Genomic DNA, 17665 nt, shown 5'->3' on the forward strand with positions numbered 1-17665 from the left:
AAGGAGTGCAGGAGAGTCAATGTTTTTTTGTTTGTTTTTCCTGTATAACAAAACAATCCGTTATTGATCCCTCGGATTCGTGTCAAGGCTAAGCAGCACAAAACGGATAGAAGAATATCACATGCATACAACGACCTTGTCGATAGATGGATACGGATCGATACGAATATGGAGGGATGGAGGGACGGATGGATGGAGGGTTGGGATGGGCCGAGGGACGGACGGACGGATGGATGGATGAAGCATTGATCAGTGTTCTTCAATATTAGTACCACTCTAATGCCTTCATCGTACTTTTATCATCTTTCTGCAAAGTTACATTTTCTTCTGTATGTCGGGGCTAGGGAGGAGTTAAAGCCTCCAGCAATGACTCACAGGCGCTGTCGCAGTTCAGCAGCCCCTCCCTCCTCTTCCTTCTTCTTCTTCTTCTTCTTCCTCCTCCTCCTCCTCCTCCTCCTTGAGATCAGCCAACCAAACGTTGATAAAGAGCCTCCGGTTGACTCTGGGCCAAAGCTGCGACACTCCCAACGTTGACAAGATGTCGACGCAGCGTGTCATGCCGTGCCGCCGGCCACACCGCATGTGGGGAGCGACAAGATTTATGGTGAGCCCTCCAACAGGCTTCAAAAGAGCACTTGTTTCCCTACATGTGACGGTGATCGAATCAAACGTACCTTGTGTCTCCTATGCAGAAACATTGATTGTCCTCAGTAGTTTGCAGATGAGCTGGAGCCTGATTCCCTCCTGCATTAAAAAAAAACCAAAAAAAAACCACACCCAAAAACTTTCAATGAAGAGCTCCACAAATACCATATAGCATATACCTCCTCACGTTTGTGTAAAAATGACTTTTGTGGTGCAACATAATTCCCTATGCACAGCTTGAGTAACTGCCTTTTACCGTCCCTTCCAAAATAACCCAACACAGCAACGTGGACACAACTAACTGCAAGTGACTACACTCCAAAGTGAAAATGAAAAATCTTTTTTTTTTTTTTTTTCTTTTAATCATTTTATTCATTGATCACGGCTCTTTTAAAGGCTGTTTTTTTTTTTTTTTAATGGCAATGCAGCTGCTTTTCCATTGCATTTGCATCTCCGTGGAGCCCGTTAGCACCCGGCAGAAAAGCCAAAGCCCTCTCTTGATCTGCTCCTTTCATCTTGGAAAAAACCCAAATCAAGGCTTCTTGTCATCAGCCACTTGTACTTTCTAGGATGAAGTACAAAAAAAGACTTTCCCTGTCCTTTTCCATAGCCACGATGTGGTCACACGCCTCTCTCGGCAGCAAACAAATCATTTCGCCGGCCATTAGCAGATTGCTGGATGATGCGTACGCAGGCGTGCAGTCATTGAAATGCTCAGATAGCCTATGATGCGGATGTGGTGTGACGGTGGTCAATATGAAAAGGATTCATTTACTTGCAAGACTGATAGCATGTGTTGTTTATGGTGGAGAAGAAGGTATAGTCTGGGTCCATGTCCAGAGTGCCGCTTTCGTCACTGTAATCAAACGTTAGTTGGAGTTAGTTAGTTGTTCAGGTTCCCGTAGCCACTGTCTTACTTGTCCGTCGTTGCTTGATGTAGGTCGAGTACTGTCCCTGAGCATGATGTTTGCGTTTTGCGTTGTTACCTCCATTCACTTCCAAATCCAATCCAGTTGATTTTTTATTGAGGATACTTATTTATTCCAGCTCAATACTCTCTCACCGTCAGTACCGTGGCCTCTTCTGGTGATCCGTTAAGCTTGACGTATAGCTCGGAATTTCTGCTCCGCGTACTCTGTATTATCTTCATTCATTCTTCTCAGGTTGACGTGCTTTCTTTGCAATGTCCGCGTTGGTCTTTGTCAAATGTTTGTTTGTGTAGATGTCTGTGCCTTTGAGCAACTTACCCTGTTTTAGAAGTGCTTCCTGTTGATACATTTCAGAATGACTGCCGGCTTGTCGTTACGGTTTCGTCTGGGCAGTGGATGACAGGCTTCAACCAACTTTTTCTTGGGTTGTCCCCCCCCCACCAAATGTGACAGCTGCGAGGAAGGGTGAAAATCACACCCTCACCTCTGAAGAATCTGGGTGAATTTTAACACGGGTTTGCCACGGGCTCCCTTGTAGATGTCATTTTTCTTATTGGCGTTTGCATCCGAAGCTCTCAACTCCTCATTGATGATACAAACATTGAACAGATGACAAAGTTGGCTTTTATTTTGGAAGAATGACTCATTGCAATATGAGTCACTGCCAGGAGAAGATGGGCTCTAACCCATTTGTCTTCATCACCCCGCACCCGAGGAGAAGAGGGGAGAATCTCCCCTCGTGGTTGTCATGGCACATCTTCTTTTCATTCCAGGTTTCCATGGCGACGGCGCTTCGCTGCCTTTCAATTGCCTCCACCTTTTGTTTCTTTGCACGCTTGCGTTTACCATCCTCTCCTCTAGCTAGCAGGCACCTCCTCTCCCGACAGAGTTGTGCCGCCGGCCGGAGGAGACGTCGTGTCAGGTGTCTCCGAATGGAGCTTTAATTGAGTGTGGATTTGGGGCAAATGAGGGCTTACATTTGTGTGGCTGCTCTGCGGGCATATCCTGTTTGAAAAGGCCACGTGTCACAAAAGCAGCGGGAGGAGTGAGCGGGCATATTTCTACATGAATGACATGGCCCCACCGGCTGGCTCCCTGTGCCCTTCACCGCTAATGGCCATCTTTTCCGTCAAAGAAGTTGGCTCGCTAATGAATGTTGAAGCATACGCATGCAAAATGAAGATGGCCACCTTTGAGCTAAAAAAAAAGGCGAGTTGTGATCGACTGCGAGCCTCAGATATATGATGTTATTTGAATTATTTAGCATTTCATTTCCTTTTTAACCGTTGGCTTTCATGAAACTCTTCCTTCGGTCTCTTCTGCATTTGATTCTATTACGGTATGTCAATGAACATGGATATGGATGTTAAAGGTCTGACTGCACACATTCTGGTGGTTCTTGATTGCTTCTTGTCACTTGAAATGTCTTCCATGCTGCTCCTTCACTCCACTCTTTTTCTTTCTTTTCACGGATGTGCGTCGGCGGGCGCAGCACTCCACAGTGCTCCGCCGGCTCAACCCTTTTAACAATAATGCAAACAGATGATGTTAGTGTCTGTGAAGGGCGAGGGGAGCGGAGGGAGGGGAGCGGAGGGGAGCGGAGCGGAGCGGTGTTCGGGCGTGTGACGCACACGCACTGACGTCATTGGAGCAGCACAGGCGGGCGCGCCATGCATTTGGGAGGAAGAAACAATGTCCCGTCAAGGGAGCATCATTAAATACATTCTATTTATAACAGCGAGTGAATGCACCTTAGTGTAGATTTGCATTTGAAGTGACATACTACATTCAGATCAAGTTTTGTCTGTACATCCACATTTTGACCTCTTGCGCAATATGACCGTCTGCTCCATGTGATTATTGTGGTACAGAAGTTATCTTTATCAATATGATGCACAGTGGCTATAAAAGGTCGACAGACCCCTGTGCTAATGCCGATTTTTTTGGGGGTGATGCGTGTGGGATCTGAGCCATGGTTTGATTTGGAGAGAATGCGTACAAATAAATGATCATCTAAGCGGGTCGTTGGGAATGAACCCATCGCAATTAAGCAGGGCTGAATCCAGTGATCCTAGTTAAGATGAAAAGTATTACGCCCACGGCCTTCATTTCACCTGCTCCATGACCTCCTTCTTTGCTTCCTCCCTTTCAGCGCCGGCTTTGCCCGCCGCTCCCCGTTGGCCGTGTGATGATGCGGCTGTCCTCCACCTTCCCCCCCTCCATCGATGCTATAAATAGCCGGCATCATCGGTGAGTCATCGGCCAGACATATGGGTCCCCCCCCCCCCACACACACACACACACACACGGTTCTCTCTAGCCGTCTCTTCATCCTTACTGCTCCCCCTTTGTATGTTGGCGTGAGCGTTTTGCACCTCGACACCGTGCCTGGCATGTTGCCGTCGCAGGGCACAGCCAAAGGTCACTTTGAAAGAAAACGAAAGGTGGAACAAGAGTTACTGCCATGCACCTGTATATTGTGTTACATGTGTTATTTTTCACCAGTGAAATGAATGGAAGTACCGCTATTGTTATAGGCAGCCATTTTAGTTTTGAGCCACGTTAGTCTTTTGGACACACATACTTATTAGTCGGAGTCACATTTTAGTCAGCTACGTATAGCAAATCTGATGTTCATTCACAATAATTGGACGAATTCCGTACTTGTGTTTGTAAAAAATATATAAACATAAAATGAACCACAAATATGACAATCTGTTTGGCCAAATGCTAACAACAAATGCTGTTATTGTGGTGTTCGACCCCGTTAAGCAGTGGCTATTTGAAGACAAATAATGCAGTAATACAGGTAGCTAGATAATCTAACAATGCTCGCAAGCATATATTCTTTATCCTCTGTGAAGAATAACCATGACCGCTACTTACCGAGCAGTCGTAACCATCTCCTTCATATAATATAACTTGAATTAATACCATTTGGAGGCACCTCTATTGACTATTTCCTTCCTACTTGTGTGTTCATTATGCTAATCATATGAAAACATATGAAGAAAGACCCACATCGGTAGGACAAGGACATTTTCTTTCTGCCTTGTTTAGCCCTGGTTAGTCACCTCTGCTCCCTGCTTTATTGGCACTTGTTACCTCCTAATCCTAGTTGATCCCCTCGCTGTGGGCGGTGCACCTCAACCATTCATTCAGGCTCCAGGATTTCATTAGTCTTTCTTCCAGCCGACAGCCACGCACGCACGCACGCACGCACGCACGCACGCACGCACGCACGCACGCACGCACGCACGCACGCACGCACGCACGCACGCACGCACGCACGCACGCACGCACGCACTCTGGTGGAGCTATCCTTGGGCAAAGTCCAATAAGGGCTCGCCGTGGAGTGTGCGCAGCGCTGCTGCGAGGGCCTCACGATAGACAATTTCCATCACATACATTGAGACTAAGCTTCAACGAAAGATCACCTATTGAATAGATTCTATGAAGCTGTGATTGAAGGACGTGTTCTATAAGCATCACACTCTCATCGCTCACTCACGCACACTCACACCATGGCCTTTGTTGCCATAGGAACACCAGTTTGGAGATGATCGCGATCCAAGCGGCCGATCGTACTTCTTGCTCGCCCGCCTCGGGAACAAAGAGCACACAACTTCGACACAAACCTTTTTATTTTGTTACATCACTTTCAAGGCCAAATCACAGAGGTAAGGAGAGACTTGCTTGAAATGAAGGACTAAATGAGACTTATTTGGGAATATATATATATATGTATGTATATATATATATCCTCCATTACTCCCTGAAAATTGGCCTATTGTGTTTTTTTTGGGCTATAGCAGTGACATTGCAAGATGGCGCAGAAAACAAAGCGGTCTAAAGGAATTACACCTGCATATCTATCTGACGCCATCATCCGGTGGAATGTTGGTGCCAATGAAACCAACTGTAGCCTGGGTTGTTAGAGATGCTTTATCCTAAATGAAACAACTTAGGAAAGGTCAAATGCGCTTGAAACGTTAGCTTTTGCAAGATTATAGTTGATATACGTTTGACCATTCTTCATTTTCTAAAATATACCCGGAGGAAACTAAGTTTGAAATGATAATAGAGGAAATTTCCTCTCTCTCTCTCTCTCTCTGTCTGTCTCTCTCCACAACCCAAGTGATATTCAACTGTCAGATGACTAATTGGGACGCAAAGAACGTACTGGACTTGTAATGTAACATTCGTGGGAGCCCTGAAGACAAGCTCACGTGTCGGAAGGCAACAAGAATGAACAAGCAAAAATATACAAGCACAATTTGCATTCCTGGGTGCTCAAATGACTCAAGTTCATTCCATCAAGCCAATACATTTGGGTTTGTGGGGGAGAAAGAAAGAAAGAAAGAAAGAAAGAAAGAAAGAAAAAAAGAAAAGACATCACTAAAAAGGTACAATCAATCATAATGTACATCATTTCAAATATGGAATGGACAGAATTGTTGACCAATGAACTAACTCATTGTTGATCATCACACCCATCCCCTCAAGTCTTCACATTAACGCTGCGACATCTGCTTTTCAGTGTCTCTCTACCATCCTCCACTTTACTCCTACGTCTTCCTATGTACGTTGTTCTACTAGACTACCTTTAGAACCCAAAAAAAGGGGGATTCAGTCTTTTCCAAATCTTCCCATATAATTGAGACAAAAACTGGAGAATAAATATTGCACAATCATTTGTATTATTTATATTCACAGGTAAAAAATACACAACAAAACCATGCCTGAGGAGCAAGTATACGCATGTCCTTATTTTTTTCTAGATAGTGGAAGGGAAGGCAAAGTAACTACAGTCTATTCCTTTGAAGACATCCGTTCCAATGCGACGCTTCACTGGAAACTTTGCCGGGTGATGGCAAGCTAACCGTCCGTGCCGCCAGTTTGTCCTGGCCAGACAAATATGAACAATCCAATAAGGCGCGCCACAACTAGAGGAATATCAATTGCCTGCAACCTGACAGCCAGCATTCTTAGAGAAACCTCACATAGTAAGTTCATTTCATCCCAACCAAGCGTATGGTGACTAGAATCGATATAAGAAGAGGCATCATGAGGAAAAGAACATAAAACGTTCCAAGATAACCAGACTCCCATTTGCCGCATCGAGACGAGAATAACAACTCGGGGTAAATTAGTCAGTCCCGACCCGACGACGCGCGTCAAGCCAAACGCGTGTACTTGAGCTCACCGCGACTTGACCGGGCACATATGTAACAAGCTAGCCACAACCTAACATCATGTCGAGTGTTTACGGAAATACACTCGTGCAGCCGTTCAATCCGGACGTTTGTAAACAAAAAGCATTGGTTGGGAGTGCACCAAAAACAAAACAAAAAAAAGTCAGAAATTAGCCGCGACCCGACGACCGGAAGGTCGTTTACAAAGCGGCCTTCGCATATTGGAGTAAACTGATAGCACGCAACGCAGGTGGGAAAAACAACACCAGGAAGGCCAGAGAGCAAAGTGGACAAAAGGCTCTCGACAAAATTAAGGTCAACAGATAAGGTCAAGATGAAATCCAATCAAAATGTTAAAAATAATGGTGAAATCGTGAATCATTTAAAAAAAAAAAAAAAAAAAGAATATAAAGACAACCCCTCAAGTAAACACATAAAAAACATTTGACTGATGGCTCATAGCTTTTCAACACTTTCTTCTCAAACACAAACATTTGCACATACCTTTTACTAGAAACATCCTATCCCCCCCCCATAAGCCAGCTATTTTACATTTGGAAGGGAAAAAAATGCACCAATGAAGTGAAATTTGGCCAAATTCCACATATTCTTTGTCAATCTATCCACGCCAGCAACACAAAGAAGAATGAAATGCACTTGGAGCCGACGGCTGAATGAATCCGCATATGTATCAAGGTTAGACGAGCGTATGTCAAAGAGGCAAATGCTATAACCGCTTGCTTTGCTGACACGCTTTTGCCTTTTTCCAAACCCAATCAATACTTGACTATTGTTTGCCTGGCTTTCTTTTTGTCCGGTGGGTGATGTGCAGTGAAATGTTCCCCATATCAAATATGTGCCTTCCAAAGCCAGACTCTTCTCACTCGGTGTCGTCGATTCTAAATACCTCATTAACCGTCGACAATTTCAGGGCAAGCGGATTGATTTGGCTTTTTGAAACGCTCGCTCACAAGCCATTGATTCTGCCACATTTCCCCCCTCCCTGGAGTACATTTTGGCCACCGCTGGCTGGTCTCGGGGGAGGGAGCGAGGACGTCACAGCGTACGTCCAAACCTGGTATTTGTTTCTCTTGGCCTGGGTTGCCACGGCAACTCCGAGGGCCAAACGCATCATTGGGAACTGGGCGAGTCGCTGCTCGGATAGAAGAGCCGGTCGAGATGGATGTTTTTTTCCCCCGCGTGTGATCAATAGCAAGGGTCGGTCTTGGCTCCCCGAAGTTGTCGTTTCAGGGGCGTCGGAGCCTCTCGTGTTAGTGCGTGTGCGTTGCGTGCGCGCGCGCCGGCCGGCTGTGTTATTTCCCTCCGTACATCCTCTCAATGTCTTCTTGGTAGTGCGTCTTGAGCTCTTTGCGTTTGAGTTTGAAAGCGTCTGTGACCAGGCCCGTCTCTGGCGTCCAGGCTTCGGCGCTCAGCCGCACCTTTTTGGGGATCTCGAAGCGCTCCAGTTTTGCTGTGCGAGGAACGGCAAAAAGGAATCGGTAAACACGATGCTTGGCTATTTTTGCGCTCAGACCAATTCCGAATTCAAGTTTTGATATAGCTCTTCTGACCGGTCACGAAAGAGGATGCGAAAAGCACCTACACGAGAGAGCGGCCTCAGTGAGGATGCGGAGCACTTCCTTCTCCATCTGTGGATTGTTGCAGATCTCCTCCCACGTGCCCCACGCCTGCAACCGCTCCGCTAGTGCCATCAGCAGTTTATGGTTGGGCACCACAAAACTGATAACGTATGACTGGTCACTGCAAAGCGACACAAAGAAGATTAGGAAGAAAAAAAAAAAAATCCACCTCTTTTGTCAAACCACTTTTACCTGTTGGCATAGGCACAAATGTTGTCGACCAGCGGGCAGTTCTTCAGAACAGCCTCCACTTTTCCCAAAGAGACGTACTCGCCAGCTTGTAGTTTGACCAAGTCTTTTTTGCGGTCTGTGGAGAGATAACAGGTCACTATCCTCAAAGCTCTTGCTTCTGTATTCTTCATTGCGTGCTTAAAGCGCAGATATAGCCCTGGTTGAAATTGACGGCGTCATTGTCCTTCGAAAAAGCCTACTTAGCTTCACGCTAACAAACAATTGAAAGCCCCGTAAGCGGGCGGTCGAAGCAGTTGTACAGTCATGCCTTGACTGTATGCCACTGCCCCCGGATGGCCAAATTGTGCACAGCAGAAAGAGCTGTAATGAATCAGGACGCGCGCGCAAACGCCTTTTGTTCTGTTCAATGATGTCAGGTTGTTCTAAGATGAGCCAAAGGCATTGGAAATTCCCACCAATGATCTTGAGGCATCCGTCATGGTCAAACTCCCCGATGTCTCCGGTGCAGAACCATCTCTGGCCTTTGGCGTCCACAAAAAAGTCCTCACGGTTCTTGGCTTGGTTTTTGTAGTAACCCATTGTCACGTTGGGGCCGCCGATCAAGATTTCCCCCCGTGGGTTGGGCTTATCCGTGCTGTAGTAGCCTCCTGGGGGTTGCATTTTTAGAAGCGGACAACCCGGCTTACTTTGATCCCAAAGTTGCCTCGCTTTGCCGGACTTACCCTCTTCCCAGTCCTTGAGCATCATTTCGGAGCAAACTAGAGGTGCGCCCACCCGTCCGGTGCTGTAGTCCCAAACTGCAGCAAAGAAAAGCGAAGCCAATTGATTTGATCGTGTCGACGGTGTTACAGTGTTTGCCTAGTTACCCTCGCTGATGGTGCCCGCTCCACAGGTCTCCGTGAGGCCGTAGCCTTGCCCCACAGGGCAGCACAGACAGATGTTCATGAAGCGCTGCGTGGCGGCCGACAGCGGGGCTCCGCCCGAGAGCAGCACGCGCGTGTTGCCGCCCAGCAGTGCCCGCACCCGCTTGAACACCAAGCTGAAAGAGAATAAACAGAGCAATATTGACCATAGGGTTGCTTCAAAGGTCATCGTGACCACCACCGCCCGCCTGCCTGCCTGCCTGCCTACCTACCTGTCACAGAGAGGCGTGCTGTAGCCTTTGGAGATCTGCTCCATCTTGTAGTTGTACGCCAGCACAAATAGCGTCTTTTGAAATCTGCTCATTCCCTCCACTTTTGTCATGACATTCTTATAAATACGGTCCATGATTTCCTGGCCGCGAGACAGAACTTTGTTAGTACTACCTTTCTACTTTGGGCACGTCCGGAACGCTCCGTTCCGAGACTCACCGGTACAGCGGCCATGAGTGTAGGTCTCAACATGCTGGTGTCGCCTTTGCTGCCCTTTTTGATTTTGGTGGACTGCAACGATCAAACAAGGCACGGACGGCGTCAACTGTCTCGACGCTTCCTGTGACATTTACGGGCGGCGGCGAGCAAACGTTTGCGACACCGACCTGGTCGGCGAGAGTCTGCGGGGAGGAATAGCCGATGCGACAGCCGTGAGAGACGCACACCAGCTCGGCGCTGAGCTCTAACACGTGGGCCAACGGCAGGTAGCCGATGTAGGTGTCCGTTTCACTGCCGACGCACAAAGGACAGCTTTCTTATCTTGCGCCTATTTCTGCAAGTGGTGCTTTTGGTCCGCAAGACCAAACTACCGGCATCTTATTTCGCAATACTCTGGCCGTTACCCCGGAGCCATTTAGCCGTGCGCATTAGACGCCACTAATTACACAGTCTCCATTTTCCATACTTGAGGTCGGGGATTCGTTCTGCCATCCCGGTGATGCCGGCGATGATGTTGCCGTGGGAGATGACCACACCCTTGGGGATGCCCGTAGAGCCGCTGGTGTACATGATGACGGCGATGTCCGACGACTGCGGCTGTCTGCGGTCGGTGGCCACTGTGCGCACCACCAGACGGCAAAGAGCTGAGCCATGCCATGCCATGCCATTTTGCCCACCTTGTCTCATTCAAATGAAAAATGGCTGTCGCGCGGTTGCTCACAGTTTTCAGGCCTGGATCCCATCTCTTTAACAGTGTCCATGCTGTGGACCATGACACCTCTGGGGACGTCCCGCCAGCCGGACGTTTTCTCGTCGACTACGATGACGTACCGCAGCCGCGGAATGTCGCACAATATCGCCTGGCAGGGAAAAATCCATCCTGAAGCCATTTGACAAGTTTCCAATCTTAAGTTCCAACCGGTACCTGGAGACGACTCCGCAGTAGGTCTTTACTGGTGATGATGTGCGTGACCTCGGTCTCGTTCAGACCGTGGGCAATGGCCGAGGGTCCCAGAGTGGCGTACAGTGTGACGACTAACCGATAGGGCGAAGAGAAAAACAAATTCACACGTCCACAGACTACTTGGACATTCCGGGGCACTCACGTGGGAAATTGTACATGAAGCAAGCTTGAGCGGCCACGATCCATTCGGCTCTGGTCTCGCAAAAGATGGCGATGTTGCACTGAGGTTTTTGGCCCAGCGCCGCCAGACCGCTTCCGAACATCTTGGCCGCCCGGTAGGTCTCGGCGTACGACAGCCAGTTGTAGTTTCCCAGTATGACCTGCACGGGACGGGTCACGTGATTAAAATCTGGCTTTTGTACAACTCATTCTGGAGACTTTTGAGGGTGACAATCTCAGTTCACTACAGTGCCCAATGCGGGTGGGGGGGGTTCCTTGCTGCTCTGGCACTGAGTGTCCCCAGCGCACAAAGCGCCTTTTGTTGGAAATACTCTTGTTTTGTTTACACGAACCTTGTGCTGCGATGGAAATAGTGGCTGACCACGGTGTGACGCATGGTCACCAACGTCAAGTCTCACAAGTCAAGGCTTCACTGTATGAATGTGGTCTCACCCACCTTTTTAAAGACCTTCCCGTTAGGTTGCAGCTCATCCTCCTCACTTAGCACTTCTCTGGTGCCCAGACAGTCCCGCTGGGGAAACCTTTTGGCTGCATATTCAAACACTTTATCTAGCGTGTCCACCCCAGGGTGAAACCACGCCGCCAGCTCCCGCTGGCTGTCGATGGCCCTGTACGGGCCGGCCGGGTGTCCGCTAATTGAGCGCGCTTTGATGCGGCGGGCCCGTTCCAAGTTGGATCCTGAGAGGAAGTACCAGGGTATGAAGGTGATCATAGAGTAGACCCAGACCATCGATCGGAAGACCTGCAGGAGCAGGGGGTTGATGTCCTCTTTCAGCTTCATCTTGAGTGTGGGGGAGGGAGTCACTTGCAAAAAGAAGCAGACCAGGAGATTAAAAAAAAAAAAAAAAACAGGTCTTGGCTGAACCTTTAGTGGGTGGGCTTGATTTCAGCGGGCGAGTCAACCCCGCCCCGACCTGCAACACGGAAAACGTGAACCTTAGAAAACGCAGCAAAAATCCAAACGCAGACAACTCCATACAGCCGATGGTAAAACAATCAATCCTTCCGTGCCTGATGCCCACCTTGGTCTATTCTTAGCATCTTCTCCCAGTCAGCAAAAGGCTGAAGTACATCAGTCTCCATTTTCTCATACGACCATTCAACAATGTCTGCAACTATATACTGTAGATAGAGATGGTCTATCTATCTATCTATCTATCTATCTATCTATCTATCTATCTATCTATCTATCTATCTATCTATCTATCTATCTATCTATCTATCTATCTATCTATACACACACACACACACTTAATGTGTGGGCTGCTGTTTCAGAAGGGTCCCTTCTCAAAGTTGATTTTGGTTTGCTCCCCTTAAAGACATTCAATGTGACTTAAAGTGGAAAAAAAGTCAGAATCCTGTCACCTCCCCCTTTTTGTTGTTGTTCACTAGCCCTCATCCTCTTCCGTAGACTTGACTTAAAAACGGAGATGTTACGATCACGTATCGATGACTTTGGCCTCAAGACCCACAGATTGAGAACATTCACAACGACAGACTGGTAGCAGATGTATTTAGATAAAGCCCATGTAAGGAAATTTGGTTTCAAACTACAAAACAAAGCGTCTAAAGAAACATGAGGCGTAATTGGAAGAGGGGGCAAAAAGCCGCCAAGATGGAAGCCTGCGACTAGCTTGGATATTTGCTGGCAAAAGAGGAAGCACTTTTGATAGATTTCCAATCACACCCTTGGCAGCAGTTCAAAAGAAGTTGAGTGCACACAACTGAATGGTTGTGGGGGTATTGTTTGGGGACAACGTGTGGTGTAGATGCCGAATGGCGCTTTAGCATCCCGGTTGCAAACCATCGGCAAGATTTGCAAAGCGGTTCATTCTCACCTCATCCGCTAGCGTCACACAGCTTCTGCCCGGATTTATTCAGGTACTCTTATCCTTTAGTGCGAAATTCCGACATTATGTCGAGACCGTACAAAAGCCTTGTGTGTTTGTCTTCAAGTCAGTATTTCAAGAACACCAGTGTAAAATTGGGTAAAATGGTACATTTTAGCATCAGCCAGGGGTTGCGTTCCCAGCCCGGAAGCGACTGGGTGACGTCGTAGCGTTTGGTGGCTCGTGATTGGAAGACTGTAGGTGGTGCGTGCTCGGGGGAGCGGAGACGTCAGTCGGGTTACTATCGGTCAATTTGTCAGAGACAAAAGCAGACAGAAACGGGTCGCCGCAGTTAATCAACCTACCTACTATAAAACAGAAATCGGTTTATATGAACAGCAATGAGCAAAACTAGTCGAAAGAAGCTATATTAGTCTTGATTAGTCATGATTTTGAGTGTCAGCAAAACTAAGCCATGTCTGCCATCTAGTGGCGCGGTGATATTTTATTGTATAAATATCGAATGTATCATAGGCCACCTGCGAATTCACATATTCGCTGATTTCGCCCCCATTAATTTTTTGTATTTACCTGATCCGCCACCCCCCACCCAAAAGAAACCTCCTGCCATTTTACATGGAAATCACACAATTAATTTTTGTAAATAAATAAATAAATAAATAAATGAATGAATGAATGAATGAATGAATGAATGAATGAATACATACATTTATTTATCTTTCGTATCGAAAAGGGCACTTTCATCCATCCACCCCTTGTAAAATGTGTGTCCAATCTGCTAATGACACTAAGATGCATCTAAAGAGTGACAGGAACTATATATCACCCCCTGCGCCTGTGTCTGTTTTTGGGTGACCTCTTCTTCCTGTTGTTCCTTGAGGAAACACCTTTGACTAAACTGACCTGTGTCATGCCCGGCTGATGATTTTTAGAAAGAGAGGAAAAAAAGCAGAGGCACCCAATAAGGCAACCTTGTTGTATGTGTTCCAATCAAAGCCAAACGGGTAACCTCCCAACTTGCCCCCTTGACGTCCAGTTGAACTTCCAGAAAGAGAGAGAAGGGTTAGGGAGGAGGGAGAATCTTGTGTGCTTGCTTGGGATTAGGGAACAAAAGGATCCCTCTCTGCCATCAAAGAGGATCGGCTCTTGACTCATCCATCCCCTGCTCTGGAGTGACGGCCGGAGGGAGGCGAGGCGGAGGAGGTCGATGGCGGCGGCGATGGCTGCACATTTCAAAGTAATCTCTAACTTTAAGCCCCGCGGTCCCCTATGAAACCAAGCTGGCGGGCCCAGACACTGTGTTGCCTCCTGTGGCTGGCTCCCTCCCTCCCTCCCTCCCTCCCTCCCTCCCAGTGGTAGGCTGGCTGCCACCCCTCCTTTTCTCTGCTGCTTTAGTCACGGCGGTGGCATTTAAGTGCTCTTACTCCCTGACTGCTTGACCAAACCAAGGGGTGCCTTTGAAAACCTGAAAGAGGTGGATTTTTTTTCCTTTGCGCTCCCGAGACTAGCGTCGCCTCTTAAAACAACAGCAAAGCTCAGATAAATGCCCACTGTGTTAGTTGGATTCCACTGATTCTTAATCCAAAAGGAGACATCATTGTGACTTGTGTTCTGGCCAATGTGGCTTTTATTGTTCTCACACTTGACAAGAATTTCCAACCAAATATTTACCATTCACTCCAATTTCATCTTTTGGGGGACCAATCTGAAACGTTCCAACTGTTCTTCTTATCTCTACAGTGTAAAAAAAAAAAATCACTTGATTCAAATTCTACTTTCCCCCCATAAAAATACCCACAATGTAGCATTTTTTGTCGCTTTATTGACTGCAAACAATGTGGCCCTCATCTCACCTGCTGCACAACTGGTTTTCTTTTTTTTTTTAGCTTTAGTGAATGTCTTTGTTTTTTCCCATTCCATTTCATCAGTTAAGACAACTTGACCGGCTACTGCCATGTGTGCACGCCACGGAGCAGGTCGTTAGTGGAGTTGATCTATTCTTGCAGGTTATATGATTCGGAAAACAAACTTGAGGCCGTGAGATGATTTTAAAAGCCCTGGGAGGTCATCTGCACGTTCTTTGTCTCACTGCTTTACAACACTACTTATTTTGACCCCCCCCCCCCCGAAAGTTATTTCTCTCATCTTGTGAAGGCGCACGTCCCCTCAGGGTCATTGGCTCGGAACCCCTCCCGCTGGGTCAGTCAGTCCACCGCGGGTGGTGGGGGTGGGGGAGTCAACCGTCGGTACAATAGCTCTTGTTGTACGAGTACATCAAGCTGGTCGCTTCTTGAGAAAGCAATGGATGACGTGATTTGTGTGAGACACAGGTGGCAACTGTACTCACACTTTGTACTTGAGTAGAAGTGCAGATAGTTGCGTGGAAAATGACGAGGTGGTTCCAATATGTTTTGGGGGCCTGGATATGGGTGGGTCAGATCCAAACCCTGTCCCGTTCACTCCAGCTACTGTACCGATGATACCTTGATAAACAACGTGGGCTTTTGGAAGCCCACAGTGGCTGGAGCAGCTCGAGGCAGGCACAAAGCGTGGACTCGGAACTCACAGCCGAACTAAACAGCGTTTTGATCCACTCGATGGATGATGTGAAATCCATTTCCAAATCTCTTACCCAATTTGTCATGTTTGCAGTAGATGCAACGAATGCCTGCGGCCATTTTGTTGCTCTTCTGCGATTCAGCACCACAACAGTGGACAGCGCCATCAAGTGTGTTTCCGTTAACACAGACAGGGTTCTCAAACGTTTCGGGTCAAGGCCATATTTCCCAAGGATCCGAAGTCTAACTAAATATAACCACCACGTGTTGCTTTATATGCCATAGGAATGAAAAAGTTGAAAGATTTTGGAAGAAAAAGTCATGACCCTATGACTAAGAACAATGTAATGCAATGAAAATGGAGACATAGAGTGGTGTCTTGAGGGACAAGTGAGTACGAGTTCTTTTTCTTTTTTTTGTTTCTCAAATGCAAGGTGTCATCCAACTGAATATGTAATAGCTAAGCAGCGCTCGCACTAAGAACTTATGTGAGTCAATTGAGATGCCATCGTGGTTATTTGAGTTATACCCAGTCTTTTTGTGATATTTATGTTGGGTCATATGCTGTGAGTTTTTCTCTTTTCTTTCAAATATGTGCCATGGTTAAATAAAAGGCTGGAAAAGACGGAATGGCGTTTTACGCATGGGGTGAATGTACGCCCTCGTGTGGCTCAATTGATCGCTGCAGTTGTCTTGCAGAACAGCATAAATTGAGGCAGCTCATTCCATGAAATAAACGGCAGTGAGAGATAGTGTCAGCGTTGTGTTGGGCTCATATTGACGAGCAGCCGCCCGCCACAATGTCATGACCAACTGCTAGATAACAATGTCAAATTATTTTGGACCCAAACCTTTCTAAAGATAAACATTTTCATTTTGGAGGTATCATATTCATTTTCTTATTATTTTTCTTGTTGAAAAACGGCTCCATCTTGCTGGGAACTGTTACGACTGATTTTATTGGACACTTTCATCAAAGAATAGACACAGCACCGTTATCATACATGGCATATTCTTCGATATTCCTCTCAATGTGTCAATCAAAATTGTGCATTTATTACCATTTGTAAACTTTTGATACCATTCTTGTATTGGATAGCACTAGATTGTGCTCATGGTCATAATTTGCGGGCAGTGTATTGAAGAAGCAAAAATCAATCACACTGTACTTAATCTGAACGATTGTAATATTGGATGAACTATTTCTTTCTTTCTTTTTTTTCTACAAAGGTGGGTGGCACACACGCAAACACGCGGGCACACGTCGCGTCAGCTGAAAAACAAGTAGATAAGAATCTAACCTCAGCGATTTCCCTCATGGGACCGACCGTAAGCTATTACCTGGCTGTTTCCGCTATTCAAGGTTCCCTGCATGACTACAGGCTGTGTGCTTGTACTGTGAACAAATTGTGCTCTTCTTCTCTTTCTTTCTTTCTTTCTTTCTTTCTTTCTTTCTTTCTTTCTTTCTTTCTTTCTTTCTTTCTTTCTTTCTTTCTTTTTTTCTTTCTTTCTTTCTTTCTTTCTTTCTTTCTTTCTTTCTTTCTTTCTTTCTTTCTTTCTTTCTTTCTTTCTTTCTTTCTTTCTTTCTTTCTTTCTTTCTTCCTTCCTTTTCCGACCAGCTCACCTGGCTTCACCTCCTTTTGTCATGGTAACGCCGCTCGGTTTGAGCTCCGGCCCTCGGCTATTGTGGGTCATATGTATTGGATCACATCAAACGCAGCTGAAAAACAGTCCTTCTTTCCGGATGTCCGTCGTAACGATAACACCCCGAGGTGAGTAATGGGATTTCCTCCTGAATGTAATGCATTCCCTTTCCTGACATTGCCCAAACCCCATTGGAGATGTCGCTTGATATAATCCAACAACAACAAGAACGTCATGTAAATTCATTTCGATATTTTCTGGACACACCCGTGTTTAAATGCCAGGTCTTTGTGATGTCAAAAAACAAACAAACAAACAAACAAACAAACAAACAAACAAACAAACAACACAATAAAATACTATACTATAATACTATACTATAAAAATCAAATGGCGTTTTTTTTCTCACATGTACTACTCCACAGTTAAGCAAAATAACATTTGAGCTTTTCCCCATACGCATAATGCTTGTTTTAGTCCAAGTGAATTCTTTTGGTGTAAGGCAGACAAGCGCAA

At 46.4% G+C, this 17665-nt stretch overlaps 1 protein-coding gene and 1 long non-coding RNA gene across 4 annotated transcripts; one reads left to right on the top strand and one right to left on the bottom strand.

Annotated features, from left to right (window-relative positions):
* Positions 1 to 462: 462 nt before the first annotated feature.
* On the top strand, positions 463 to 7704 carry LOC147045695 (uncharacterized). Its single transcript, XR_015068212.1, has 3 exons — positions 463 to 604; positions 3727 to 3824; positions 5118 to 7704. It is a non-coding gene; the product is annotated as an uncharacterized LOC147045695 (long non-coding RNA).
* acsl3b (acyl-CoA synthetase long chain family member 3b) lies at positions 7138 to 13158 on the bottom strand. Of its 3 annotated transcripts, XM_085930197.1 has the most exons (16): positions 12936 to 13158; positions 11840 to 11901; positions 11534 to 11775; positions 11060 to 11237; positions 10879 to 10988; positions 10675 to 10813; positions 10420 to 10570; positions 10121 to 10244; positions 9954 to 10025; positions 9737 to 9876; positions 9468 to 9640; positions 9324 to 9398; positions 9057 to 9248; positions 8602 to 8716; positions 8373 to 8530; positions 7138 to 8240 (listed from the first exon to the last, which is right to left on the bottom strand). In XM_085930197.1, the coding sequence occupies exons 1-16, from the start codon at positions 12938 to 12940 to the stop codon at positions 8083 to 8085; spliced, it is 2094 nt and encodes a 697-aa protein (XP_085786323.1). In that variant the 5' UTR covers positions 12941 to 13158; the 3' UTR covers positions 7138 to 8082. The 3 variants fall into 3 exon arrangements, with proteins under 3 accessions (XP_085786323.1, XP_085786322.1, XP_085786320.1); XM_085930196.1 differs by having other exon boundaries at positions 11534 to 11901; XM_085930194.1 differs by having other exon boundaries at positions 11534 to 12011.
* Positions 13159 to 17665: the final 4507 nt, after the last annotated feature.

The sequence above is a fragment of the Syngnathus leptorhynchus genome, chromosome 14 (assembly GCF_054491065.1).
Source record: "Syngnathus leptorhynchus isolate UIUO chromosome 14, UIUO_Slep, whole genome shotgun sequence".
Taxonomy (NCBI): Eukaryota; Metazoa; Chordata; class Actinopteri; order Syngnathiformes; family Syngnathidae; genus Syngnathus; species Syngnathus leptorhynchus.